The sequence below is a fragment of the Aspergillus steynii genome, assembly GCF_002849105.1.
Source record: "Aspergillus steynii IBT 23096 chromosome Unknown P170scaffold_7, whole genome shotgun sequence".
Lineage (NCBI taxonomy): Eukaryota > Fungi > Ascomycota > Eurotiomycetes > Eurotiales > Aspergillaceae > Aspergillus > Aspergillus steynii.
This window is the reverse complement of record NW_020194404.1, coordinates 1,147,112-1,170,719: the sequence shown is the minus strand read 5'-3', so window position 1 is coordinate 1,170,719 and position 23,608 is coordinate 1,147,112. Positions and strand designations below refer to the sequence as shown.

General features: G+C 53.1%; 8 protein-coding genes and 1 pseudogene across 9 annotated transcripts; 4 read left to right on the top strand and 5 right to left on the bottom strand.

The window, feature by feature from the left end:
• The first annotated feature begins 66 nt into the window (after positions 1-66).
• On the top strand, positions 67-1,066 carry P170DRAFT_439435 (DUF4149 domain-containing protein). Its single transcript, XM_024849831.1, has 4 exons — positions 67-117; positions 174-207; positions 283-568; positions 633-1,066. Exons 1-4 carry the CDS (start codon positions 86-88, stop codon positions 797-799), a joined length of 519 nt encoding a protein of 172 aa, XP_024701004.1. The 5' UTR covers positions 67-85; the 3' UTR covers positions 800-1,066.
• A 1,021-nt stretch (positions 1,067-2,087) lies between these two features.
• P170DRAFT_512346 (uncharacterized protein) lies at positions 2,088-5,341 on the top strand (the record flags this gene model as incomplete). Its single annotated transcript, XM_024854981.1, has 2 exons — positions 2,088-4,356; positions 4,414-5,341. The coding sequence occupies 2 exons, from the start codon at positions 2,088-2,090 to the stop codon at positions 5,301-5,303; spliced, it is 3,159 nt and encodes a 1,052-aa protein (XP_024701003.1). The 3' UTR covers positions 5,304-5,341.
• Positions 5,342-5,623: 282 nt separating this feature from the next.
• Positions 5,624-8,002, bottom strand: P170DRAFT_512345 (DNA topoisomerase 3). Its single transcript, XM_024854980.1, has 7 exons — positions 7,906-8,002; positions 7,651-7,851; positions 7,390-7,568; positions 7,164-7,333; positions 6,789-7,111; positions 6,596-6,732; positions 5,624-6,540 (listed from the first exon to the last, which is right to left on the bottom strand). The coding sequence occupies exons 1-7, from the start codon at positions 7,993-7,995 to the stop codon at positions 5,751-5,753; spliced, it is 1,890 nt and encodes a 629-aa protein (XP_024701002.1). The 5' UTR covers positions 7,996-8,002; the 3' UTR covers positions 5,624-5,750.
• A 221-nt stretch (positions 8,003-8,223) lies between these two features.
• Positions 8,224-9,651, top strand: P170DRAFT_389786 (DUF1295 domain protein). The gene is made up of 2 exons (XM_024845878.1): positions 8,224-8,639; positions 8,696-9,651. The coding sequence occupies exons 1-2, from the start codon at positions 8,268-8,270 to the stop codon at positions 9,443-9,445; spliced, it is 1,122 nt and encodes a 373-aa protein (XP_024701001.1). The 5' UTR covers positions 8,224-8,267; the 3' UTR covers positions 9,446-9,651.
• Positions 9,652-9,754: 103 nt separating this feature from the next.
• P170DRAFT_389783 (ATP-dependent metallopeptidase FtsH/Yme1/Tma family protein) lies at positions 9,755-13,150 on the bottom strand. The gene is made up of 2 exons (XM_024845877.1): positions 11,111-13,150; positions 9,755-11,035 (listed from the first exon to the last, which is right to left on the bottom strand). Exons 1-2 carry the CDS (start codon positions 12,975-12,977, stop codon positions 10,242-10,244), a joined length of 2,661 nt encoding a protein of 886 aa, XP_024701000.1. The 5' UTR covers positions 12,978-13,150; the 3' UTR covers positions 9,755-10,241.
• A 156-nt stretch (positions 13,151-13,306) lies between these two features.
• Positions 13,307-17,007, bottom strand: atrR (transcription factor atrR). The gene is made up of 7 exons (XM_024849830.1): positions 16,528-17,007; positions 16,321-16,448; positions 15,882-16,261; positions 15,329-15,825; positions 15,098-15,273; positions 14,476-15,039; positions 13,307-14,421 (listed from the first exon to the last, which is right to left on the bottom strand). The coding sequence occupies exons 1-7, from the start codon at positions 16,726-16,728 to the stop codon at positions 13,689-13,691; spliced, it is 2,679 nt and encodes an 892-aa protein (XP_024700999.1). The 5' UTR covers positions 16,729-17,007; the 3' UTR covers positions 13,307-13,688.
• A 799-nt stretch (positions 17,008-17,806) lies between these two features.
• Positions 17,807-18,655, bottom strand: pam18 (putative mitochondrial DnaJ chaperone (Tim14)). The gene is made up of 4 exons (XM_024847006.1): positions 18,552-18,655; positions 18,401-18,474; positions 18,285-18,338; positions 17,807-18,222 (listed from the first exon to the last, which is right to left on the bottom strand). The coding sequence occupies exons 1-4, from the start codon at positions 18,600-18,602 to the stop codon at positions 18,084-18,086; spliced, it is 318 nt and encodes a 105-aa protein (XP_024700998.1). The 5' UTR covers positions 18,603-18,655; the 3' UTR covers positions 17,807-18,083.
• A 1,297-nt stretch (positions 18,656-19,952) lies between these two features.
• P170DRAFT_478638 (uncharacterized protein) lies at positions 19,953-21,437 on the top strand (the record flags this gene model as incomplete). Its single annotated transcript, XM_024853579.1, has 1 exon — positions 19,953-21,437. The coding sequence occupies one exon, from the start codon at positions 19,953-19,955 to the stop codon at positions 21,435-21,437; it is 1,485 nt and encodes a 494-aa protein (XP_024700997.1).
• A 747-nt stretch (positions 21,438-22,184) lies between these two features.
• Positions 22,185-22,610, bottom strand: P170DRAFT_500259 (annotated as a pseudogene; the record flags this gene model as incomplete). The annotated part of the gene is made up of 1 exon: positions 22,185-22,610. A coding segment is annotated over one exon (426 nt), but the record flags the coding sequence as incomplete, so codon positions are not given.
• Between the last annotated feature and the right edge of the window lie 998 nt (positions 22,611-23,608).

Genomic DNA, 23,608 nt, shown 5'->3' with positions numbered 1-23,608 from the left:
GATCTTCTTCAGCTTCCTCTCTTCACTCAAGTGCATCTCTCTTCCCCCAGGCACTCTGCCGATAGACCGACATCCAGCAGCCATCATGCTTGACATTCGCCCCTACCACGTTCTGAGGTTGGTTCATTCAAGTCCCATACAAATTCTATCAAGCATGCTGATCTCATCTACAGCTACGGTACCCTGCTGGGTGTCCAGTTCTACCAGGTAAGTAGTCATGCGAACCTACATTCCTGGCCTGGCTATTCCTCCAACCTGGGGCCTCCTATTAACATGTCCTAGACATTTGTCTCGGGAATCGTGGCCTTCAGAGCCCTTCCCCGTCCTCAGTTCGCATCCCTGCAGACGGCTACTTTCCCCATCTACTTCTCCATCCAGAGCGCCCTGCCTGTCCTGGTGGCTCTGACTGCCTCTCGGGAGGCCCAGCCCATCGGTATCTCCGGACTGCTTGCCGCTGAGAACCGAAGCACTTTGATTCCCATGGCCACGGCCGCGGTGACCGGACTGATCAACATGTTCGTGCTTCGTCCGTTGACCGTCAACGTCATGAAGGAGAGGAAGCACCAGGGTATGTCTATCGCTTTTCTTGTGCCTACCTCAGGGCCCTTTGAGTAAATGCTAACGTGATACAGAAACCCGCGACGGCAAGAGAAGCTACGATCCCGCTCCTCACTCCAAGGAGATGACGGCTCTGAACAAGAAGTTTGGTCGTGTCCATGGCCTCTCCAGCTTGACTAACCTCATCTGCCTGGGAGCTACTATCTACTACGGCGCGTCTCTTAGCAAGCGTCTTTCTTAGGGGAGAATATCTGGTCTATCGACTGCAGTGAACTATGCTATGCATCTACATTGACTACAAGGATCATGACTGCACACTGAGTTAGCAAGCGTGTTTCATGAGATACAAATTACAGCAAGCGATTTGAATGCATGGGAGGAGGCTCAGGGATAGACTCCAGTACTCAGAGAATTCTGATTTGCATACTAGCTTCTGTAGATATGCACATTGCATGAACTAACTATGAAAGCTTCTATCTTGAATCCTATGTCCATTTCATAATCCGAGAAGCTTCCTTGCAACGCTCACTGGTAATACACCGCGTCTTCCAACGACTGTAGGAGGCCACTAGATTATTCTTAGTTTTTAGGCTCTGGACGGTATGCAAATGGAATCGACAAGGGGCCTGCAGCTGCTTGATTGACTTGGCCGTACCACGACTGGTCTATCGTATTCCGTGTTCCCAGTATGTAGCAATGGATGTGCTTTGGTGTGGAGCATGATCATAAATATGGCTATCAATTGCGCTGTCATCAGGGCTTCATTCCTCATATAATTTGGTATATCAGACTATACTCTGTCAGTTTAAATGCTATACTCGAGGGCTATACTAGAGGGAATCGTCAATCGAATATTCGAGTATACCATCTCAAATATTGGACAAGGCATTCGATGGCCTGACGACTAAGGCATCTCTGGCCTTGGAAGACGAGAAGAGGAACGGTGGAAGGCGTACGTATGCACCCACATCATTCGTGCCAAAGTTTCCAAGTTGATGCCTTCCACAGTGAATACTATCATGGGGCCATCATGGCCCAGAAGCAACGACAGCCAGTCATTCCACCTTTACTGGCATCTTCCGGATCATGACCTCAGTATAGGAGACCGTTGGCGGAACCTCCAGACAAAGAGACGGGACAATCGATTGTCTCAGCCAATGGCTTTGTCCCATGGGGAATCCTGGGGAATCTTGAAGGGAAAGCTCCGGTCGAGGTTCTGTTTGCAGAGGACAAAGCGCTTGTCGAGGATTTCCCTCGTGGATATAAAAGCACCTTCGACCTCGTCCCATCTGCATCCTCCTTCTTCCCCCGAATTCAATCCACTTTGAGCAAGTCTTGACTCTGTCGACTACTCTATTCTATCTTCGTTTGACTTGCTCTCTTCTATCTACTCTTTACTCTTTCATGCTTATCCTTCTTAACTTAACCAATCGTATCAACCCTATCATAGAACAACATACCCTATTCCTTCCTACATCTACTACCCCTTATCCCTCAACCTCTTACCTGAAAAATCATCATCCGACGCAATGGAGATTCTCTTCGTTGGATTCGCGACCCTCTTGGTCTCTTTGGTCACTCTCTTCAACCCTCTGGCTTTGGGTGGCCTGCAAGAGTACGACATTCCCCTCCGCATGGATGCTGTTAGAGCTACGTTCGACCAGCTCGCCCTGAAAATCATGCCTCAGTACACCACTATCGCGCCTGTGACCTCCTTCCCCTCGTACGCGGAAGAGACACTCATGAGCAACTATATTCCCATTACTGGTGCTGGTGAGACTTTTACAACTACTGTTACCGCTACCCCCACCGCGACCCCGACTGCCATCTCCTTCAGCGGTCTATCCTACGACCCTGAACTGAGCTTCCGGCAGAATGTTACGAAATGGCTTCAATCCCCGATCGACCTCCCGTCGTTGACTTGCATCGCTGTTCTCTCGGTCTCCATCTTCGTTGCCATCCTCCAGTGGAAACAGCATAGGATGAGCAAGAAAGGCCATACGAACCACCGCGAAGCTCCCGAGGCCAGTCTTCAAGAGTACCTCCAATCCGTGATCGAACAGAAGAACCTCGCCTTGCAGAAAATGGACGAAGCCACCCGGGAACAGCAGCAGTTCATCACCATCCAGCTGGAGACGTTCAAGACGAAAATGGACGATCTGCAAACTGCTGCTGAGAAGACCGCCGAGGATGTGAAACAGGCGCATGGTCAGTTCCAGGAGAAATTGACCGCCCTGAATCCAGACGAGGAATTGGACGTCCGACTGGAACAGATTGAGGAGAACTTGGCTGAAGTGGAAACGGCTGCTGGCAAAGCCTTGAAGGACATCAACCGGCAAGTAGCTGAGCTGCTCGAAGAGAAGACGGAGGACCTGGACTTCGATGGGTTCCGAAGAAATCTGATTTCCGAGTTCGCGGGCTACTTGGCTGAATTGAAGAGGACTACGAATGAGGCCATGGAAGATGAAGTCAAGCATCTGAAGGGCCAATTCGAGGAGCAGGGTGCCGCCATGAATCTCCAGGCCGATGATCTGAAATCCAAAAAGCAGGCGCTCGATGCCAGCATTAGACAGATCCAGAAGACCGCCGACAAAGGCCTGGAGAACGAACTGAAGCGAGTACGCGACGACCTCGACAAGCGGATCCGGAAAGTCAACGTGCAAGAGCGAGCCGACAGCCAGATGTCTGCTTTCATGGTGGACTTGGCCAAGGCGAAGAAGGGGTTCGAAGAAAGCGTGTCTGTCAAGGTCAAGGAACTGAAAGACAGCTTCTACGAACAGGTTCGCGCCGCGTTCAGGAACTTCTTCTCGAAGGATGCGTTCGAACGGTTGGTCAAGGAGGTGGTGGCAGAGCAAGTACAATCTGCCCTCTCTAATCTGACCTCCGGCGATCTCGCGTCCTTCATCAAGCAGAAGCTTGAGGAAGAGGTGAATGAGCGCGTGAAATCTTCACCCCCAGCTCTTGTCACGACCGGTTCCGCGGCGTCAACTACTCGTCCCCAAGGCCAAGTGAGAGAGGCCCCCAAGTCATTGGAAGGGCCCTCTCAAGGTGTGACTCTTGAGCACCAGCCTCGGAAGGACAGTTCGGCACCATCGACAACGACTCGCCCTCAAGACAACGTGAAAGGGGCCCCTGAGACCGGCACTCCTTCGGCCTCCACCAACGTCAAGGTGGAAAAGAAGGTGCCCGAGGCTCAGAAGGGCCCCCAAGAAGTTGTCAAGGAGGCGACGCCGGCACCCGCTCCTACACCCTCGACGACGGCAACCCCCAGTGTGGGAGAGGCCCCCAAATCGAAGGGGCCCTTCCAAGGCACTCAGAGCTCGCAGTGGGCGTCCCCGGCCCCTGGTAAAGGCAAGAAGAAGGGAAAGGCCCCCGCGTCTTCGGATGGGCCTTCCCTCAGCCTCCAGGGTTCGAAGGGAGCAGCCCCTGCCAGCTCTGCATCTTCGACGACGACCCCCTCGAGCAGCAAGGTAGAGGATGTCCCCAAACCGAAGGGACATCCTCAGAGCTCAACCTCCGCCCCTCCGACCAAGTCCGATCCCGCTGTGCCCCCGAAACAGGATAAGGGCAAGCAGCCTGAGAGGAAGGCGAATACTAAGCCGGCCACTTCCACTGGCCAAGGTATTGTATGGTCCAAGGCTACGAAGTTTCCCCCTTCGGGCCCCTCTCAGGTGGATGGACAGGTCGATGGGGGTGTGAAAGAGCCCGCTGCTGAGGCGTCGTCGAAGGGCCAGACCACGGGGGAGGCCAAACAGTCCGGTGCGCCGCCAGCCCAGTCCGTTGGGGCTCAGGATACCAGTAAGACTCCTCTGGCTGAACAAGATCCCGAACCATCCGATACTAATACTTCTACAGGGGGGCAGAGAAATGTAAAGAGCCCCTCCCCAGCCAAACCCACCCCACAGACGGAAGCTCACTCCCTGGCTGAAGCTATTCAGGGTCTCCGACCGACCCCTTCGGCTGCCAACGTTCCTCCGCTAGCTGGAACGGACATCATCCCGCCCCCCTCGGTGCCAGAGGAGCAGAGTGCCAGCGGCAAGGAGTCTGAGGGGGCAACCAAGTCAACCGGGGCTCCCGAGCCTACCCCCGAGACCCCTGCGCCGCCGCCTGCGCCCAAGAGACCGCCCCCGCGGGCTGGTCTCGTGCAAGAGAACGTCGGCTTTAAGAAGGCGTTCGCTTCGCTGGGCATGCAGCAGAAATGGCCTCCTGCTCCCCGGTCGCCGAAGGGGGGACAGGGATCGGCCCCGGTGAAGAGGGACCAGGCCCCTCCGAGTCCTGGCGCCGCAGTCTCCAAGGGAGACTCCAAGGTCTTGTCCCCCGTTGAGAAGGGACAGACCAAGGAGGCTCCCGGTGCTGCGGCGCCTAAGAAGGACGCGGCCAAATCAGCGTCGTGGGCTGATATGGTCGAGGAGGGGCCTGCGAGTCCCCAACTTTCGCCGGGAGTCGGTCCCTCAACGGGGGCTGCTGATGTCCGTCCGGCGATCGAGAAGGGGCCTGTACCGAAGGCCCCCTCCGGAGTCGTCGGGCAGCCGAAGGGCGCAGCCCAAGCTGGGAGCGATGCTCCCATTCCCAGTCCCCCTGCGGACAAAAAGCCGGCGCCGGTGAAGGACGCCCCCAAGGCAGGAGACAAGAAGGTCTCCTCCGGACTGTCACAGTCCAAGTGGGCGGACGAACCGGCAGGCTCCGCAGGGAAGGGGGAGAAGAAAGTCTCCAAGGGAATGGCGGCATCGCGGTGGGCTTCCTAGGGGTGGAAGGGGATAAAGAGGAGGACGGAGACGTGCTGGGGTTGACGGCTGGTCCGTCAAATTGTTATCATGTATTTTCCTTTGTTTGTTTGTTTGGATTTGTACTATATTGTCTCTTTTTTGTTTGCCTGTACTGTCGATTGAATGCATGTTTGAGTATTGGGAACGGAGTTGCTTTGTCTCAACCTTTGTCTCACCGTAAGGAACTTGTAGCGGATTCAAATGCTCGCATCTATAAAAGCTCCAGAAGAGGCAGTTCGCCTCATGCGATCAAGGCACCTTGCTCCTATGATTCTCACTCCATTTATCCACATTTATTGAGCTCCTGTAGCAAATACAAGTCTAGGTAAGCCTCAAGCATATATCATGGGTATATCATGTCCTCATCAACGCCCAGAAACCTCAACTCCAACGCCACCGACCAAAAAGAAAATGCAAAGGGAGAGGCTATGAAGTTGCCCCTTCGACTAAATACTTCCGCACCGCGCTCTTGAGCAAGTTAATCCGTCTCTGCGTATGTATGAAGACTTCCCGATACATCTCCAAGCTCTCCTGGACCACCTGCTGCCGGGACTTCGCCCCTGCGCAGATCTCCCGCATCCGCAACTCCATTTCTTTGCGGAGGAACGGCTTGCTCAGCGACGGACTATCTGGCAGACCGGTGACAACGTTGTCATAACCTTCCACCAGGGCGATACCCAGGCGGGTCGGGATGAGTTCCTTGACTGCATTGCGGCCAGTTCCTCGAGAGTTGACGGCCACATAGTGTCGATCCTTGACCTTGGCAATATGCTCGGCCATGGTGGCGTCGGTTCCAATGCCGTTGGCATCCATGAGACCGATCAGTTCGGGCTCGGTCAGGTAGTTTGGAGGCGTTGTTTTGCCGTCGAAGATCTTGGCCTCGGACGGTTCGAACTGCTCTCCCATGCGGAAGTCTGGCAGTTGCTGACTACTCTCCCATTTGTCGTAGACGTAGACGTCCAGGTAGTTCCTCTCGAGCACGATCAATCCTTTGGCGTGGAAGAACTCGTCGCCATACTGGATTTCAACCTCTGACGTTTGGCCCTTGGCGTCCTCCGAGCAACAGGCGAGGAATCGGCGGACCACAAATTCGTATACTTTTTTCTCGTTGGCCGATAGGGCAGTTGGGGATACCCAGCAGATGGGATGGATGGGAGGATGAGCCTGATCGTTATGACGTCCGGATCTAGGAGTCCTGAATCCTCCGTCGAGAAGGCTTGAGGGGGTAAGCTATGAACATGGATAATGATGTGGAAATTTGATTGACATACCCTCGCGCATATTGGCCCCAGTTGTTATCTGGCAACTGCTTCTCGACTAGCTTCTTCAGATCAATTCCCTTGTCAAATTGATCCGTTTCAGTACGCGGGTAGCTGATAAAACCCTTAGTATACAGAGCCTCGGCGACCTGAAGAACGAGTGAGCGTGTGCATTAGAGACAAAGAGCCAATCGAATTTCCCTACCTTCATAATGGTCTGACTGTCAATGCGGAGATATCTGCTTCCCATCATCTGCAGATCCACCGTTGTCAATGGCAAAGGCCTCCATTTGCTAGTGGGCTTCTGGTTGACTTTGATCACTTTGGCTTTCTTGGCCATGAGGCAACGTTCCAGCATCACCGTCACAGCCGCCCTGTCGAAGAGGTGCACCCTCCTCCATAGAAAGTTTACTTTAATCTTGTCCCGGACATGCATCACCTTGATGCCCCAGAAGTTTTCCGGCTTGAAATTCTTCACACGCAAGTATCGGTCCACGACAAATCCCAGCGTGGGGAATTGACAGGATCCTGTCAAATGTGAGAAGAACGTTATAGACGAGGTGCTGTCCGAGAAACATACCATAACTGATGATCGTCTCGGCTAGAGTGTCTGATAGAGGCTTCAATTGAAGAGTCTGCAAGCGAGTGAACGCAGCACCAATCCGAAGATCGAGTTCAATCCGGGCAGCCACCGCGTTGGCTTGAAGGTCGTCTAGTTCAATGAGTGCCCGAGCGGCACTCAGGACGTGACTGTGGTTGTATGAGTAAAGGAATGGTGGAAGTCGAGGATACTGGGGCTCACGGACGCTCTTTCGGTATTGCTAAACCTAGCTCGTTTCACCACAATGCGACGATTTCCCTCTTTTGCTTGCTTGCGAACCTCACTGCCAATGTGTTCCCCCTCCCGATCACAATCCGTCCAAATAAAAAGAGCCTGGCAGAATTTTGCCTGCTCTTGGATGTTATTTGCAATCGCAGTTTTATCCTAGATCATAAAGTTAGCGCACGTCGGCCGAGTCTGTAGACCCTTTGACTCAACAGTCGGGCCCTCCGAGAAGGCTACATACAGAGTCTACGCCTTCATGCAGGGGTGCTTCGAATAGAGCCCCCGGTGGACAGGACAGCCACCCCTTGTATTGGCGTTGGAAGTCCAATGAGGTCAAGTGACCAATGACGCTGGTCATGGTCACGGCACAGGTGCCCCAGGGGTTGCCGAAATTGAATTCGAAGACATAATTCTTGACATACTGGTTCCCACGGATATGGAGCTACGTCTACTTCAGCATACATTGTCCCGGACGCATTGAAGGCATGCCACTTACTGTCTGCATTGCACCTCCGGAGAGATGCTGGGCCACCGCCTTGGCAATGGCAGGCTTCTCGGCCACGCACAGGACCCTGGGGACCGGCATTGTTGAGGGTGCGCAGGGAGAGCAGCAGCAGCGCCGACACGAAGAAGACGACGCGAAATTAAGCGGAACGTGCCGGTGGTGGCCTCAGGCAGAGAGCGACAGTAAGGCACTAAGGCACCAAGGCATCAGATGGCCCAAGCTTCCGGCCCAATCGGGTAAGCGCGGAATGTCTTTGTTTTGATGCGATCGAAAAGTAAAACATCCTCGACTCTCCTTCCCCTCCGCCTCCTCCTTTATCTGCAATCTGCCATCCTCTGCCTCACTCGCCCATCATGGCGTTGCCGCTCCCCACCATCGAGTCCGTCAAGGACTGCGCTTCCTTCTCTCACACCGTGCTCCCCTTTCTTTCGCAGTTGACTGCTTTGCCTGAAAGGCTCCAGCTGGCAGCGACAGCTAAGGATGTGGTCATCCTGAAGGATATTTACCTCTCGACCAACCCTTTTGTCTCGGCCTTGGGTCTCACTCTCGTCTTCTCGGCCTACTTCCTGGTCCTCTCGGAGATCACCCGAAACTATTCGCAAGTTGATCGCCTCTGGTCGCTCTTGCCCGCCCTGTTCAATGTCCACTTCGCCGTCTGGGCGCGTCTGTCGGGTCTCCGTACCCAGAGCCTGGATACCATCGCCGTTCTCTCGGTGGTCTGGAGCGTAAGGCGCACTCTCCACATGGTCTTCATTGCAACTTACAGCTGACATCTGCGCAGGTTCGCCTAACTTACAACTACTGGCGCAAGGGAGGATACAAGATCGGCTCCGAGGATTACCGGTGGGAGGTTGTTCGCTCCAAAGTGCCCAACCGCTTTGTCTTCTTCCTCTTCAACGCCACCTTCATCAGTCTGGTCCAGCCTCTGCTCCTGCTGCTCCTCACGGCCCCGACCTACAACTTCCTCCTGCTTTCGCAACTCCCGGCCCTCAAGACCTTCGAGCTCTCGGACCTGGGCTTCTCGCGCGTCGCCTTCTTCTTCCTCATCATTGAGTTCTTCGCCGACCAGCAGCAGTGGCACTTCCACTGCGCCAAGCACGAATACCAGAACGCCGCCCGCATCGCTGGCCAGTACAAGGATCAGTTCACCCCCGAGGACCTGGAGCGTGGGTTCGCGGTCACCGGACTGTGGTCGCTGTCTCGCCACCCCAACTTCGCCGCCGAGCAGGCCATCTGGCTCACTCTGTACCTGTGGAACTGCTACCGCACCGAGTCCTTCGTCCAGTGGACCGGCATCGGCATTCTTGGCCTGGGCCTCATCTTCCAGGGCAGCGTCAAGCTCACCGAGTCCATCAGCGCCAGCAAGTACCCCGAGTACACTGACTACCAGGCTCGCGTCGGCCGCTTCATCCCCCGCCTGTCCGTGAAGCCCAAGTACAAGGCCTCCAGCAAGAAGAAGAAGGCCCCCAAGGCCGAGAAGGAGCAGACTGAGCAGAGCTCCGCGGAGCAAGAGGGCAAGAAGGCTCAGTAGAGTCGATCGAGTCCGAGTTGACATCCGACCGATGTTTTGTTTTTGTTTCTTATTCATTTGATTTTTTCTGACTTTGAAAGTAAATATTTTTGATTTATTTTTATTCAAATTGAATTTTCTTACTGTTTCTGGGTTGGTGCTTCGGGATAGTTCACATCGACGTGGCGTTTCATGAAGACTCATCAAATAAGTGAATCTATTTGCTTCCCTCATTTTTAAAAAGTAACTTGCAATTCCAGTATGATCCAGGTTGTAAATATATATAAATCGTCGCTAACGGAACCAACCGGACAATCCCACTCATTTTAGCTCTCGAGTGCTGCTAGTCACTTATACAACCAATTAAATAAGATAAACAATTGACTACCTACTATACAGTACAAATACACCTAATGCTTCTCAACAGAGCGCAGTAACCTCGGCAAGCGATAGATAGATAGACAGTTCGGAATGGGAGAAGGACAAACCGGGAAACGAGAAAGAGGGAGACAGATAAAAGAAGAGAAAGATGTCGCAGAAACCTAATATTTATGAACGGATGGGTGGATGGCAAGGGTTTCGAGGTAGAGAGAGATATAAGGCGAATCGGGTTATGACGTCGAGGTAAAAAAGAGAAGGGAAAAAAAGGGATGGAAAAAGAAGAACGGAGATGCTTCTCATATCGAACACAAAATAAGTACAAAGCCCCATGGTGGAATGAATAAAAAAAAGAAATTGATATATGTCCCCTCGTCAAAGCCGTGAAGATTTCCTGATCTAGGTTGAATGGAAAAAAGATGCAATCAATCAAATTCGTCTATGTCGGTCGAGGGGTTTGGTCTCTTCCATCTTTGCCCAGGGTCTCTTCGCTGGATTGTGCTGGCTCCGGGGGCGCGATGGTGGCTCCGTCCTTAATGCCGTCGAAGTACTTGGTGATCTCGCCGGATTCGGGGAAAGGTCGGGGACCCAGAAGGCGGATCATGTCATCGCGGCCAAGAACCTCCTTGGAAAGGAGCTCCTCTGCGACGATACCGACTTCCTTCTTTCGCTCCGTGAGAAGAGTGCGACATTGGTCTTGGGCCTCGCTCACGATTCTGCGGACTTCGATGTCGATGTCCCGAGCGGTATCTTCGGAGAAGGGCTTGTGCATCTGCTGCGAAGGGTCCTCCTCGTAGTAGATGTACTTCAGCTTGGGCGACATGCCAAACTTCGTAACCATTGCGGTGGCCATACGAGTGACCTTGTTGAAATCATCGCTAGCTCCGCTGGTGACGGTATCGAAATGCATCTCTTCACTGATACGACCACCCAGGGTCATGGCCATGCGGTCCATGAGCTGGTTCACATTCATTAGGTAGGTGTCACCGTTGGCCGGCAAGTACTGGGCATAGCCCAGGGCACCCTGACCACGAGGAATGATGGAGACCTTGAGCAAAGGATCAGCCCAGCGGAAGTACCAGCCACAGACAGCGTGTCCAGCTTCGTGATAAGCAACGGTACGCTTCTCCTCGGGGGAAAGCACGAGAGACTTCTTCTCCAGACCACCAATGACACGTTCGATCGCCTGCTCGAAGTGCTTCATGGTAACGCGGTCCGCGTTGTGTCGAGCAGCTACAGATATGCATCGTTAGCCAATGCTTTGATGAAAAACACCAAGCAAATTAGAGAGGGAGAGGGAAGACTCACCAACTAGTGCCGCCTCGTTGACGCAGTTTGCAATATCAGCACCGGCAAAACCGGGGGTCAGGGCGGCAAGCCGGCCAGTGAGGAACTCAATGTCTTCGTCGGTCACGATCTTCTTCAGGTGAACGCGGAAGATCTGCTGTCGGCCATCCATTGTAGGCCGGTCGATAGAGATGTGTCGGTCGAATCGTCCAGGTCGCATGAGAGCCTTGTCCAGAACATCAGGTCTGTTGGTACCCGCGAGAACGACAACTTGATCCGAGGTGTTGAAACCGTCCATCTCGGTAAGAATCTGGTTCAGAGTGCTCTCGCGCTCGTCGTTTCCACCACCAAAACTCTGCTTCGCACGAGATTTACCGATAGCGTCGATTTCATCGATGAAGATGATACAGGGCGTGCTCTTCCGCGCGTTGGCAAACAGATCACGCACCCGGGAAGGGCCGACACCGACGAACATTTCGACGAACTCGGAACCACTGACACTAAAGAAGGGCACACCGGATTCACCAGCAGTTGCCTTGGCCAGCAACGTTTTACCCGTACCAGGAGGTCCCGACAGGATAGCACCGCGAGGGATCTTGGCTCCGAGTTTCTGGAACCTCTCCGGTTGCTGAAGGAAGCTGACGAATTCCATGATTTCCACCTTGGCCTCGTCCATTCCAGCCACATCCGAGAACTTGATCTTGATGTCTGTCTCGTGGTTGAACTTTTTAGCTCGGCTCTTTCCGATGCCGAAAATTCCACTCTGGCCACCTCCGCCACCCGCAGCACGTCTCGTCAGCCAGAAGACCGAACCGATCAAGATGAGAGTCGGGGCAAAGGACATGAGGGTGGCACCCCACGAAACTTCGTTGACATAGGAGACGGGGATCCGCTCGGCGCTAGGAATTCCCAATTCGTCCTGAGCCTGGTCCAGGCGACGCTCAAAGCTTTCCACAGAGCCAATGCTAAAGTAGAAGTTGAACATCGGCTGAACGGCGGGGGAATCCGGATAGACACGAGACAGCGCATCACGGTTCATCTCGACCCGGACACGACTCTCATTCACAACCGTCAGCTTCTGGACAAGACCCTTGTCGAAGTAATCTGCCCGGAATTCTTGCCATGTGATTTCTTTGTTGTTTTCCCCGGGGAAGATGCTGCGATAGGTATAGTATGTAAGGAGCGAGGTGACCAGGAAGGAGGCGGGATCGAAGCGGATCTCCGTGACATTAAAACCAGGCCTCTTGCCCTGATCCTTTCCTTGCTTGTCGTTCTTCTGCTGCTCTTGATCATGCTTGTTTTCCTGTTGTTCCTTCTGCTCCTGCTCCTGCTCATTCGGCTTTTCCGACTGCGATGTTTTCCGTTGGTGCCTCATTTCCTTATTATCGGGGTTGGCCTGGTATTTCGACATATAAAAGACCAAGTTCACGTAGTCCATCAGAGTGAGGGGTGGGTCGCCTTTGATCCAGCGATCGATGAATCCGCGGACTGTTTCCGGGATACCGTCCTTGTTCATAGATTTGTGCATATCGTCGAGTATTTGATGTTGCGATTTGGGGACCCGGGTCTTCATGTGGTCTATGAGATGATTCACCAGTTCCTGGTCCTCCGGACTCAGGTTCGACGGCGGACTCCCCGAATTCTGCTCCCCGGGCTTTTGGTCGTTGTTTTCGGGCCCGGGTGATTGGTTCGACGGTTGCTGCTGGCCATCGTTACCGTTCGGGGGCTTCGGTCCCGTGGCGTATGTTCTGGCTTGGCGCGCCGCGATCAGAGACGAGAGCCTCGACTGGGTGAGATACGTGGACCGGGGTCCTGCGCGGTAGATGTACTCTGCGGCTCTCCTCGAGTATTGAGCAAGGTTGCCTGGCCGCCGGAGTAGGGACGCCATGGTTCGAGGATGCGGAGCCCAGAGGCGAAGGCGGAAGGATAGGTCGAAGGGGGGAAGGGAATACGGACGGAGATTCAGTAGCAATGGCCAACTTCGGAAGCCATAGATGCCTTCGGCGGGGGAGGAGGAGGAGGTGGCGGAGAGGGAGGGAGAGTTGAAAGCTCTTGGAGAAGCTGTCACCGGCAAGAGCGTTCCCGCCTTCGTTCGGCCTGGGATTTTTCGCCGTTCCGTCGGCGCTGACTCATCCCCGGATTTAAGGGAGAACCCGAGCGAACGCAGTCGATTCCACGCTGGCAATCCCCGGTTCCCCCGGACAGAATGGAATGATGGAGGTATTTCATGCTGGCTATGTGGAGATGGAGGAGGTAATTACAGGCAGTTTTGCTCTTATACACAGGGCACAGTCCTAACAATCTGCACGTTCGCCGTGCGCTTGCACCCAAAGACTCCCGCCCATGAAGAATGTGCTTTTTACAAACCGCTCAAAACATTAACAGAGAATGAGTAGGGGAGATTAAAGGAAGTGGAGTGGCGCTTGACGATGCCCGATCCCTGATACAAACGCCTTGTACCCCAAAATAACGATATGATAGCAATAAAGCGACACGCAGCATGTGCATGAAACGCCCGGCCTTGACTCCGTTCCGACTTCATTTGGTTTTTCAATGTCCCTAATCGAAAGATGTTACGCTTCGATATTTCGTGTCATCATCACGAATTGTTCTGCGACGGCCCACCCGCGTCAAACACGGGAAAGCTGGTCGACATATCTGCCCAGTCCCACTCGATGGTCATTGGCATCTGCCAAAGGTCCTGCGGAACAAAGGGCTGTTGGAAGGATGTCATCGGCGTGTCGGCAGATGTCGTGAAGGGCGGCGGATCGCCGAAGCCCACGCCCTCCAGGTTGGGAGGACTGAGCATGTCCGGAAACTCCTGACCCAGCCCCGTCATGGGGTTGAGGCTGTCTGGTAGATTGGACGAAAGCCCGTGCGTTCCGGAAACCTGGCCGGAGGCAAAGGCCCTCGCCTCACTTGACACGTTGGGACCCGTGTCACCTACACCGCCAGAGAACATGGACGACGAGAATGGTGTAGCTGTAGGTGCACCCGTCGGTTTGGGCGTGGATGGAGAGGGGTCGGCGGTTTCGTCGGGGGTACTCTGCTGTAAGTTGCGAGTGTCGTCCGCGGTGGTCTTGCGCTTCTTCTTGGAATGCGACTCGCGCTCGGCCTTGTCCAGAACCACCTGGGCAATTCTCTCAAATTCACCACACAAACCAAGCATACGCTTGATGCTTCCATTCGACTCGTCGGAGACCAGCGTTGATAGGAAGTTTACTACGACATTCATGAGTTTGACATCAGACCGAGCTCGGGCATCATTAGGATTTTGAAGAATGTTGGCGAACAGAGTCACCAGTGCGGATACGGGGTAATAGAGAATCAACCTGGATGTTGTTAGTATGTGGAAGGACCGCGACAGTGGCAATGGTGCAACCTACCAGACACAGGCAAAGTCGCCCTGGGGAATATATTTGATCAAATTGATCGAAGCTCTGGCAGCTGTCACGCAGAGAACAGCCGACAAGAAAACTCTTGGGTTCAGAGGCCTGGCGTTTAGGCCTTGAATGGCATAGTTGGAGAGACGGCTTGTCCAATACCCGTGATGCACAGACATCCGGTGTATTGTTGTCAAGCAGTTATAGTAGGCAAAATGAAGAACAACAACATGAATAATGAGAGGCGCGTGCGTGGCTTTGATTTCATGTTCTGGGCGGAAGTCGAGGGGAATGCTGTCTTTCCACTCTTCAAGCTCCTTATCCAGTTCTCCGATGGTATTCAGCAGCTCGCCGTCCGATTGTTTCGATGCCCTGGCAGAGTAAAGTCGTTTATAAACCTGGCTTTCGATGGTCGCAAACCGACACATCAACCGGAACAAGTTAAATTTGCTCTTTCCATCGGACAATGGCACGTTTCCAATGTTGTCCGGCGGGTCTTCACTCGGCAATTCGACATTCATGTCGTCGTCATCCTGAACGGGAGGGCGACCAGACCGAAGGCAAATGCTGTACCCCAGATTAGAGACCACGTTCACTCGCCAGGCTTTTTCGGGTTGTCACTTACTCTTTGTCAAGAAGATAAGCAATCCAGAATACTCTTTTTCGCTGCTCAACCTCAACCGGGTTCAACCCAAACCCTGAGCCTCTCTTGTGAAGACCAATGCTGTGAGACAGTCGGATGGCGGCTGCGACCAAAAAGAAGGAGGGTTGGGGATTGGGGGTTCCTTGAAGGAAAAGAGACTGCACCATGTTAGATGCTAGCCTAGATGCCCTGCAAACAAGTAGCGTCACTTACCATTCCGAGCAATGCTTGCACACTAAGTAGATCGGTATTGCGCATGGTAAGTTCCGTCAGAACTCCCATGGCATTTTTCAGATAGAGCCATGCTTTCTTGTCCTCCTCCTGCGGAACCAAATTGCTCATCACCCGCAACCTGTGGGAGATAGCAAGGACCACGTTGATGCTAGCCCACCAGCCCGAGCCTTCGTATGGATCACGGGAATACTGACGTTCCACTAGATGCATGAACGTCGGTTCATGGAACAGCGGAAACATGCAGTTGAAATTCTCGAAAAAGTCTCGGAAAAGCGACAATGCCTCTTCCTTTGGGGGCAAAGGTTTGAAGACGCGCCGTGCAAAGATGTCACTGAAGATCTCGGGCTTCCAATACATCCACTTGTTGTCGTCGACATAGGCCGACGATATCATGTCCTGGAATGACGTGTCGCCAGTCTTCTCATTGACCCACTGGATACCCTTTGGAGAGAATATCGAAAATCCCGAGGATGATCCTGTCATGCACTGTCAGTACATCTCGCAGCTGATATGTGAAAGACCCTCTGCATACCGATATACCGCGTCTCTCCACAGTTATTGGTCACAAGAGAGCACATCATGTCTGACAAGCCCTCGACCTCAGTTTCCGATTCCTTCGTCGAATCCGGCGACGTCGCAGCCGTGTGTGGACTAGATTGGGAATCCATGCGAGGGGTCGAGTGGCGGGAGGCAGTGGTCTGCTGCGATTGAGCGGCCGAGCTCGAAGCATTGAATTTGTTGGGGCTTTTCATGGCGCTCATCTGACCGGCCGCAAATGACCGATCGGCCAACCGTTTCTCCAAGGTTCCCAGATCGGTTTTCCCACCATCGTCCTCCGACAAAAGTCCAGACAGTCGCAATAGTGATTCCATTCGCCCCAATCGATTTTCCAAGCCTTCGATGTATTTCGCACTACAAAGTCCGCGGTCAGCGACGGGGAAGACGAGGCGAAAGGTCCCGCGAGAGCTTACCCTTTCGGGGGGTTGCGTTTCTTTTCCACCTGGGTAAAGACACAGTCCGTCTTGTAGTTGATACAGTGCGAGCACTTGGGCATCTTGCCGTCACACTTGATCTTCTTCTTCCGGCACATATCGCAAGCCTGCACGGGAACGATTAGTCCGCCGAACGTTCGCGCCACTTCGCCGGCACACAGCAACGGCAACGGCCACACCACTCACCCTCGCGATTCTTCTTCGTTTCGGATCATTACTATCGTCGCCCAAGCCCATGGACGAGTCATCGTTGAAAGTCGGGTTGGGGAGTGCGGAGGTGATCGGGGAACCGTCGTTGTTGTAGGTGCCGAACAGAGGAGGCTGTTGATTCATCAGCATGGGCATGTCGAAGCCCATGCCGTCGGACGCATCCCCGATGCCATCCATCGTCGCCCACGAACGCACCGAGCGCAGGGGATGGGACAGTTAGGGCAGCTTCCCAATGACGGAGTGGAGTCCAGGCGAAGCGGGTATTGAATCGAGCGTGATGCGGGGTCCGGCGAAAGACGTCAACGGCGAGATGCAGGGACCGTTCGTAGCTGGTTGCGCAAGTTCCGGTTTTTAGGATCGGGGGATGTCATGGAAGGAGCGAAAGAGGCAGGTCGACAAATGGCGGGTCATGCGTGGTGGAGACGTTCTGGTCGGAGGCGAAGAAGTCACGGTCAGGGTCAAGAAAGACGCCGGAGTATCGGAGCAAAAGGAGGAAGTCTGGCTTACTCAATCATCCGTCAGGCACGTGGTTCCGCAGTATGCGTCGGAAAATAAATCTATAGTAACTAATAGGTAAATAAAATAGAATGAAAAGGATTCAATAAATCCAAAATAAAACAGAATAAGAAAAAAAAAAGGAGTCAATCCGATCGTAGCCCTACTCCCTTGGCGATGTAAAACTCTAGACTCGAATGACTGCTTGACGGGGGGCAGATCCGTCCGTCATCAACGGAGCCCGCCAGCCGTATTTCGTAAACGGTGCTGCCTTTTTTTCTTTCTTTTTCCCTAAACAGACTACGCCGGCGGAGCAGCCAGTGCAGTCATCAACTCTAACCACCACCGCTAGCGCCCGACGGATTTCGCAAACTCCGATTTCCGAGATAAAACACGTTTCAGGTGGGTTCGTCCTCGGTCACGGCTGTCTGGCCTCCGTAATCACCGCGCTGCTTTGTTCATCGGATCCCCATTCTTCCGGCCGCGGTCTTCAAGCCCGCCGTATTCGTTCTCGTATGATTGGAGGTGGACAGGGATGGGGCGTCGTCGTAGTGGTCGATCACTTGGACTGTCCCTGGAGGTCGAATCCCACCGTCACCGACAGAAGACTGAATGCCGCATGCTAATCCCAGTCGGGATGGCGCCCTGTCGACGTCCAGCCGTCGATCGCAGAACGCCGTATCTCTATCTCCGCTTACATCAGCCAGTCAGGGTCCTGAATTCTCAGGCACCGAGCACTACGCGGTGGAAGGGACCCTCTCAGCAGTACAGCAAACGTTCTTGTAAATTATCAGGAGCGGCGATCTCGTCAGGATATATCAATGTACAGGTCTCCCCGGAGTAAAGCCGAGAAGAAAAAGCGTCTCGGCTTCAAAAATTCCACCAACGCCACGCTATGCACCCAAAAGTTATGCTCTAATACACAGGATGATACGCAAGTATCATTTCCAGTCTTCCGTCCGAGTCCGCAGATCCCCCTGTGGTCAAGGGGATCAAGAGTCGCGGTTCTCGATTCCGATTCCGATTTCGATGCCACTCTAGGTATGCTTGTCGAGGAATTCCTTGGCTTCGTTGATCTTGGTGGCCAGGTACGGGCTACCGCCACGATCGGGGTGGTTGAGAAGCATGAGCTGGCGGTGCTTCTTGCGGACCTTGTCTTTGTTCAGGGTGCGCTCGCTGTCGAATTCATTAGAAACATGCCCATGTTGGACCACTGAGTATATCGGGAGGAAACATACGGGAGCTCAAGAATCAAGGAAGCTTCGCGGCGGGTCATGCGGGCTTCGAATCCTCTGTCGACAGATCAGTAAACTGTTGCGTCATCTTGCCAAACAACATCGGAGCCAGAACGAACCCCTTGTAGAAAGCCTTTCCCAAGCTGTTCACACCTCCTCTGGAGCGCTGCAAAGCGACGTAGCCGGCACGGCCCTGTAAACCAAGTAGAACGACCCGGTCAGCGATTGCGGCGGAAAACAGTGACGCGGTCTTCAGGTCCCAAAACATACCAAGAAGGCGGCCGTAGCGACACCGAGACCCATAGCAAAGGTAGACGCCATTTTGAATAGCCGGTATCAGCAAAGGGAATAGAATTTCAAGCCGTGGACAAGAGTCAAGCGGGATGCCGGGGAAAAGAAGTGATGTTGGGGAGAAAACGGAGGCCGTCAAGATAAAATTCGGAGAGGCGGCGCCGATGCCCGATCGGGTTAAGCGCGGAAGGCGGCGAGATCGGCTTCAACCTCACTTCCTTCTGCCCTAATCTATCGTCTTTTCTGCGCCCTTCTTCCGCCATTCGATGCCACAAGCGGAGTGCCCTGCAGGTGGCTGAGTTCCAGCTTCTGCGGGGAAATTAATCTAGTCTCATTCCAGGTAGATTCCGCTAGTCCCCTTGGCCATCGTACTTTGCTATGTATAAACTACCATGTCTCTCGTGCCTACGGTCCTGCAATGCCAACGAGCTTCAGAGGACCTACAAGTATATTGCTAATACGAACAACCTAGGAACCCAGATATAGGATGGCTAGTAGTAACTGCTTCCCTGATGCAAACCCTTGCGCGTTGAATCTGGCTTGCAGGCCAGGCTACCTCGAGACATACAAGTAGAAGCCTGCAAAGTATAGCCAGAACATAAACAAAGTAAATAAGAAGACAAGCCAGGCCCTTCCATTTGTTCCTCGTCTTCATTCGGAAGAGGCGAATCTCAAAGATGACGGCTCGCAACTTCCAGCATGTTTCTGGTATCAGACCAGCCAGAGATGGGCCTTGTGATCTAGCCCTACCTTGGAGGCTCCCATGGCAGAATGACCCAAGGGGAGCGGCCAATGGCAGGAGGGCATATCAGAGAACCGGCAACTTTCACTATATTTATGCTGGAAGGCTACGAGGATGAGGAAATTCCCTCACCAGATCACCAATGGGAAGAGGCGATATGACGGTTCACGGCAACTTCCAGCTTCATCTCCTCCAAATTGGGCATGGCCCGCTCTGATTGGCTCTTTCACAGGGATCGTGAAGCCCAATATTATTCACTGCCATCCTCCACCAGGCAAATCCAGTTTCTGAACCGTGAATCCAACCTCTTCTCGATCAGCTGTTCCCCTCCAGAGCGTGAGTATTTAAGCAACCTCCATCGATCCTCTTCCTTCTTCCTCTCTTCTCCCTCGATCAACCTCTCCATCCAAACTTCTTCATCCAAATTCCTTCATCATCCTCTATTCATAGAAGCTTCCCAGCTACTGCCAATCTACCTTATCCATCTAAAACCTTCACAACAACTCCTTCACAACAACATTTACGCAACCAGACACGTAAGACATCTACATTTTCAAACTAATCTTTCGTTTCCTTCCCGTTTCTTTCTTTTCTGGATCCTCGTTGCCCCGTTGCCTTTGACTTAAGTTACTGACAAGATGAATAGGATGTTGTTCTTCTGGACTTCTTTCGTGACTTTGGCCCTCTGGGGTGCCATGAAACCCCTGCCAGATACTCGTCCCCAGCAGGCCCTCGCGAATAGAATCAAAGATGCCTTCGCGACGACGTTCGTTGCCCAGTCGATCAGCGACTTGGTGGATCTTTCTCCCTCTCCCAGGGAACTCTATGTCGCTTGGGCTGGCTGCAGCATCCCCGGTACATGTGACGTCGGACACCCCATCGAGACGGGTCTGACGTTGTACTGCCGGCTGGAAGATGTGCACCCGTCCTGCAAGCCTTCGGACAAGCCCTCAGGATGGGACGACACGGAGCCCCGGCGTTACGCGCGTGGGACTCTGCCGAACCTGAGGTCTTCGCACGTTGGCTTGTTTGCGGTGTGCGCTTATTTGGGCTCCGAGTATCGTCGGATTCGGAAGCGTCTCTCCGATCTTACGATCGTCTCTGTCTTTGCTTCTCTGGACTTCATGGACCGTCATGTGAAGTGCTTCGGCGCTTCAGCTGCTCACGTGTGGGAACAATCTCCGCAGACCATCGAGGGAGCCGACAAGCGATTCGGTCAGATCGATTATTTGGTCAACCCCCCGCGCCCCTCGTGGTGGTCTCGGGAACTGTTCCCTAACGACCCTACGTTTTTCGCGAGCAGCAAGCATGACCCGGAGCCAGAGGGCACAGAGTGTGCCAATGCTTCTCTCACGACTCCCGCGGAAGGTGCCGACGATTCTGTCAGGAACCCCGCGAAGTCAGCAAAGGGCACAGAGGGCGCCGACGATCTTCCGACCACTCCCGCCAAGGGCAAGAAGGTTGCCAAGGGCAAAAAGGCTGTCAAGGATTCCCCGAAGGCCCCCGAGGAGGGCTCGAAAAGCAAGAATCGGCCCAGCCAGAAGAAGCGCCGGAGTCTTGCTAAGAAGCAGCGGGAGCGGGCTGAGGCCGAGAAGGCTGGCAACCAGGGGTCCTCTGGAACGGCCACGGACTCTCCTCCTGAGGCTGGACCGTCTTCCACCCACCGGACCGGGCAGCGACCCGAACTGGAGCCGGTGGAGGAGACGGCCGTCGCAGAGGACGAGGCTGGGGACGCCGAGGGCTCGCAAGGTGGCCGGAACAATGGGCCCAGCCAGAAAACGCGCCGCCGCCTTGCAAAGCAGTCTCTTGCTTCGCTGAATGAGCTGCCGCGATTCGAGCCCGAAGACCTCTTGGACGGGCCTTCTGGAACAGCTACGGACTCGCCCCCTGAGGCTGGTCCGTCTTCTCTCCACCTGACCGGGCAGCGACCCGACGTTCAGCAGGTGGATTCGCAGGAGACGGCCACCGCAGACGGCGGCGAGGGCGCGGATAAGGAACCCCCGGGTCAGCGGAAGAACCGGCCTAGCCAGAAAGCGCGCAGGCGCAGTGCTAAGCGGAAGACCGAAGACCTGGGCGTGGAAATCCAAACCGTGCCTGATGATCCAAGCCAGGGGCCTTCTTGAACGGCCGCGAGCGGGAGGTGGTGATCGGGAGGTTGACTGGGCAGAGGGCAATGGTGGCGAGGATGGAAATCATATCAAGTAAGTGGTTCTTGAAGTCCTTATCTAAGGGGAGCTTTGGAAGCTAACGAGCTGAACGTTCCCATAGGATTTCCTGGTTTTTATCTTTTACCGTTGTTATTCTTGTCTTTGCTTTTCTGTTTTCGCTTTTGTATCTGCTCTTGTCTTGTCTTTCTGTCTTTCCTTTTCTATCTTTTGTCTTCGGCTTGGATTTGGTTTTTTCTCTCTCGGGGTTCCCTTTTCTTTTTGCAAAAGAAAAAAAAAAAAAAAAAAAAAAAAAAAAAGTGAAAAGAAAAGTCCCGAAAAAAAAAGATATTGTTATTTCTTATTTCTCATGTGTCTGGTCTCATGTCTTTCTCTGTTATGGTGATTTCTTTCATTTCCTGTATTTGTTGCGGTCAGTTGAAGACCAGCAGCGCCATGCCCCCTTGTCTTTTGAGTAGCCAACCATTCCAAATCAGCTGCTCAAGAAAAAGCCAAAGAAGGGGGTGCATGGTGCATAATCAACGAATCTTCTGAAGATTTGTTAAGAACCACCTCTTTTCCAAACAACCAAATCTCTGAACGGCAGCCGCGCGGCCTACTTTGAATGCAAGGCCCAAACAAACCAAACCGGCACTTTCCCTTGAAGGAGAAATTGCAAAGCCACCTCCAGCTTGAGAATGAGTCTGAGAAAACATTCTCACTATCATGGGCTATCCCACCAAGGCCCCCTCCCCTCATGCCCATCTTGAGGACGCTGCCTGCCAACAACCGCATCCAGACTCAACATGGATACTACCCACAAACAAACAGCCCAGTAGGCAGGAAGGCAAACCGGCAAAACAAGCAGTCGATGACGAAGTCCACGCAAGACATCTGGACCTCGAGAATGAGTCTGAGAAAACATTCTCGCTGCCTCGGTCCACCCAGCAAGGGTCTTTCCCTCGTGCCCTTCTCGCGGAGAAGGATGAAGCTCCTGCCTGTCGACAACCATATCCCGACCCAACATGGATCTCTTCCACAAACAAACAACCAGGCAGGCAGGCCCATCGACAAAACAAACAGTCGATGACGAGTCCACACGCTCGAGAATGAATCTGAGAAAACATCCTCGCTGCCCCGGCCATCCCACCGAGGCCTTTCCCTCACGCCCTTCTCGAAGAGAAAGACGAAATCCCTACTTATCAACAACCACATCCAGACTTAAACATGGATACCACCCACTCCACCCACAACCAACTGCACAGACAGACAGGAAGACAGACAACCCCACGAAACAAGCAGTCGACGACTCGGGAGCATCCACATGACTCCTTCCTGGAGCCCGAGAATGAGTTTAAGAAAACATTCTCGCTCTGCCTCTTCGCTCCCTCATCCTGAGGGATCGTACCTGCAACCAACAAGGCCCTTCGACGCGGAATGATCCATGCCCTCCTACACATGGATCAATCTACTTTTTTCCACCTCCGCGTCGTCTATCAATACTACATTGAATCTCTGGCCACCAGTCTCGCTCCGATTCAATCAAGGTTCGTGAACGAGCTCCTCCCCTCCCTCCTTTCCATTCCTTCCTCTTGAGAAAGTCAACTAACGGTTCCTTCTGCGAGTAGGAGCTAAGGTACTAAGTACCTGTTTCAAACAAAAAGCCACACACACGAATGATGAATGATGATGATCAATGATAAAGACTATAATTATGGTGATGATGATGGTGATGACGGAGAAACGCAAGCATGGCGTTCGGATGATATAATAGAGGATACCCAATTTTGTATTTTGAACTGTACTTTGTCTTGCTGGAAATGCTCATGTCCTCTTCTACCTTCTGTTTTTTAATTCTGGGAAATTCCAGTAAGCCCTGATCATGCCGATAAATAAATAAATTGCTTGGAAGACAAGAAATCTTTTCCCTCCTCTTTTCTCATGTAAGCATTGGAAAACTCAATCTTGAAACTCTTGTAGTTTTTATGCCCCGCATAGAATATTTATTCAACATATAAATAACTCTTGCGAATTTGGATTATGTTTCGTGAAGGCATTAGCATCGCAGTCTTTTCCTAAGTCATATTTGAAATGGTGTAGCTCTATAAACCCCTTCTTAACCCCAATCTACTAGATACGCTGAAACTGCT

Coding starts and splice junctions, on each gene's coding strand:
- P170DRAFT_389783 (XM_024845877.1), bottom strand. CDS start 12,977: ATGGCGTCCCTACTCCGGCGGCCAGGCAACCTTGCTCAATACTCGAGG. Junction 11,036..11,110: donor CAACGAGGCGGCACTAGTTG/GTGAGTCTTCCC, acceptor GCATATCTGTAG/CTGCTCGACACAACGCGGAC.
- P170DRAFT_439435 (XM_024849831.1), top strand. CDS start 86: ATGCTTGACATTCGCCCCTACCACGTTCTGAG. Junction 118..173: donor CGCCCCTACCACGTTCTGAG/GTTGGTTCATTC, acceptor TCTCATCTACAG/CTACGGTACCCTGCTGGGTG. Junction 569..632: donor GAAGGAGAGGAAGCACCAGG/GTATGTCTATCG, acceptor AACGTGATACAG/AAACCCGCGACGGCAAGAGA.
- pam18 (XM_024847006.1), bottom strand. CDS start 18,602: ATGGCGTCTACCTTTGCTATGGGTCTCGGTGTCGCTACGGCCGCCTTC. Junction 18,475..18,551: donor TCGCTACGGCCGCCTTCTTG/GTATGTTTTGGG, acceptor CTTGGTTTACAG/GGCCGTGCCGGCTACGTCGC. Junction 18,339..18,400: donor GGAAAGGCTTTCTACAAGGG/GTTCGTTCTGGC, acceptor ATCTGTCGACAG/AGGATTCGAAGCCCGCATGA.
- atrR (XM_024849830.1), bottom strand. CDS start 16,728: ATGGATGGCATCGGGGATGCGTCCGACGGCATGGGCTTCGACATGCCC. Junction 15,826..15,881: donor TGGAGAGACGCGGTATATCG/GTATGCAGAGGG, acceptor AGTGCATGACAG/GATCATCCTCGGGATTTTCG. Junction 15,274..15,328: donor TGCAAGCATTGCTCGGAATG/GTAAGTGACGCT, acceptor AACATGGTGCAG/TCTCTTTTCCTTCAAGGAAC.
- P170DRAFT_512345 (XM_024854980.1), bottom strand. CDS start 7,995: ATGCCGGTCCCCAGGGTCCTGTGCGTGGCCGAGAAGCCTGCCATTGCC. Junction 7,112..7,163: donor CGAGACGATCATCAGTTATG/GTATGTTTCTCG, acceptor CACATTTGACAG/GATCCTGTCAATTCCCCACG. Junction 6,733..6,788: donor ACAGTCAGACCATTATGAAG/GTAGGGAAATTC, acceptor CTCGTTCTTCAG/GTCGCCGAGGCTCTGTATAC.
- P170DRAFT_389786 (XM_024845878.1), top strand. CDS start 8,268: ATGGCGTTGCCGCTCCCCACCATCGAGTCCGTCAAGGACTGCGCTTCC. Junction 8,640..8,695: donor TTCTCTCGGTGGTCTGGAGC/GTAAGGCGCACT, acceptor ACATCTGCGCAG/GTTCGCCTAACTTACAACTA.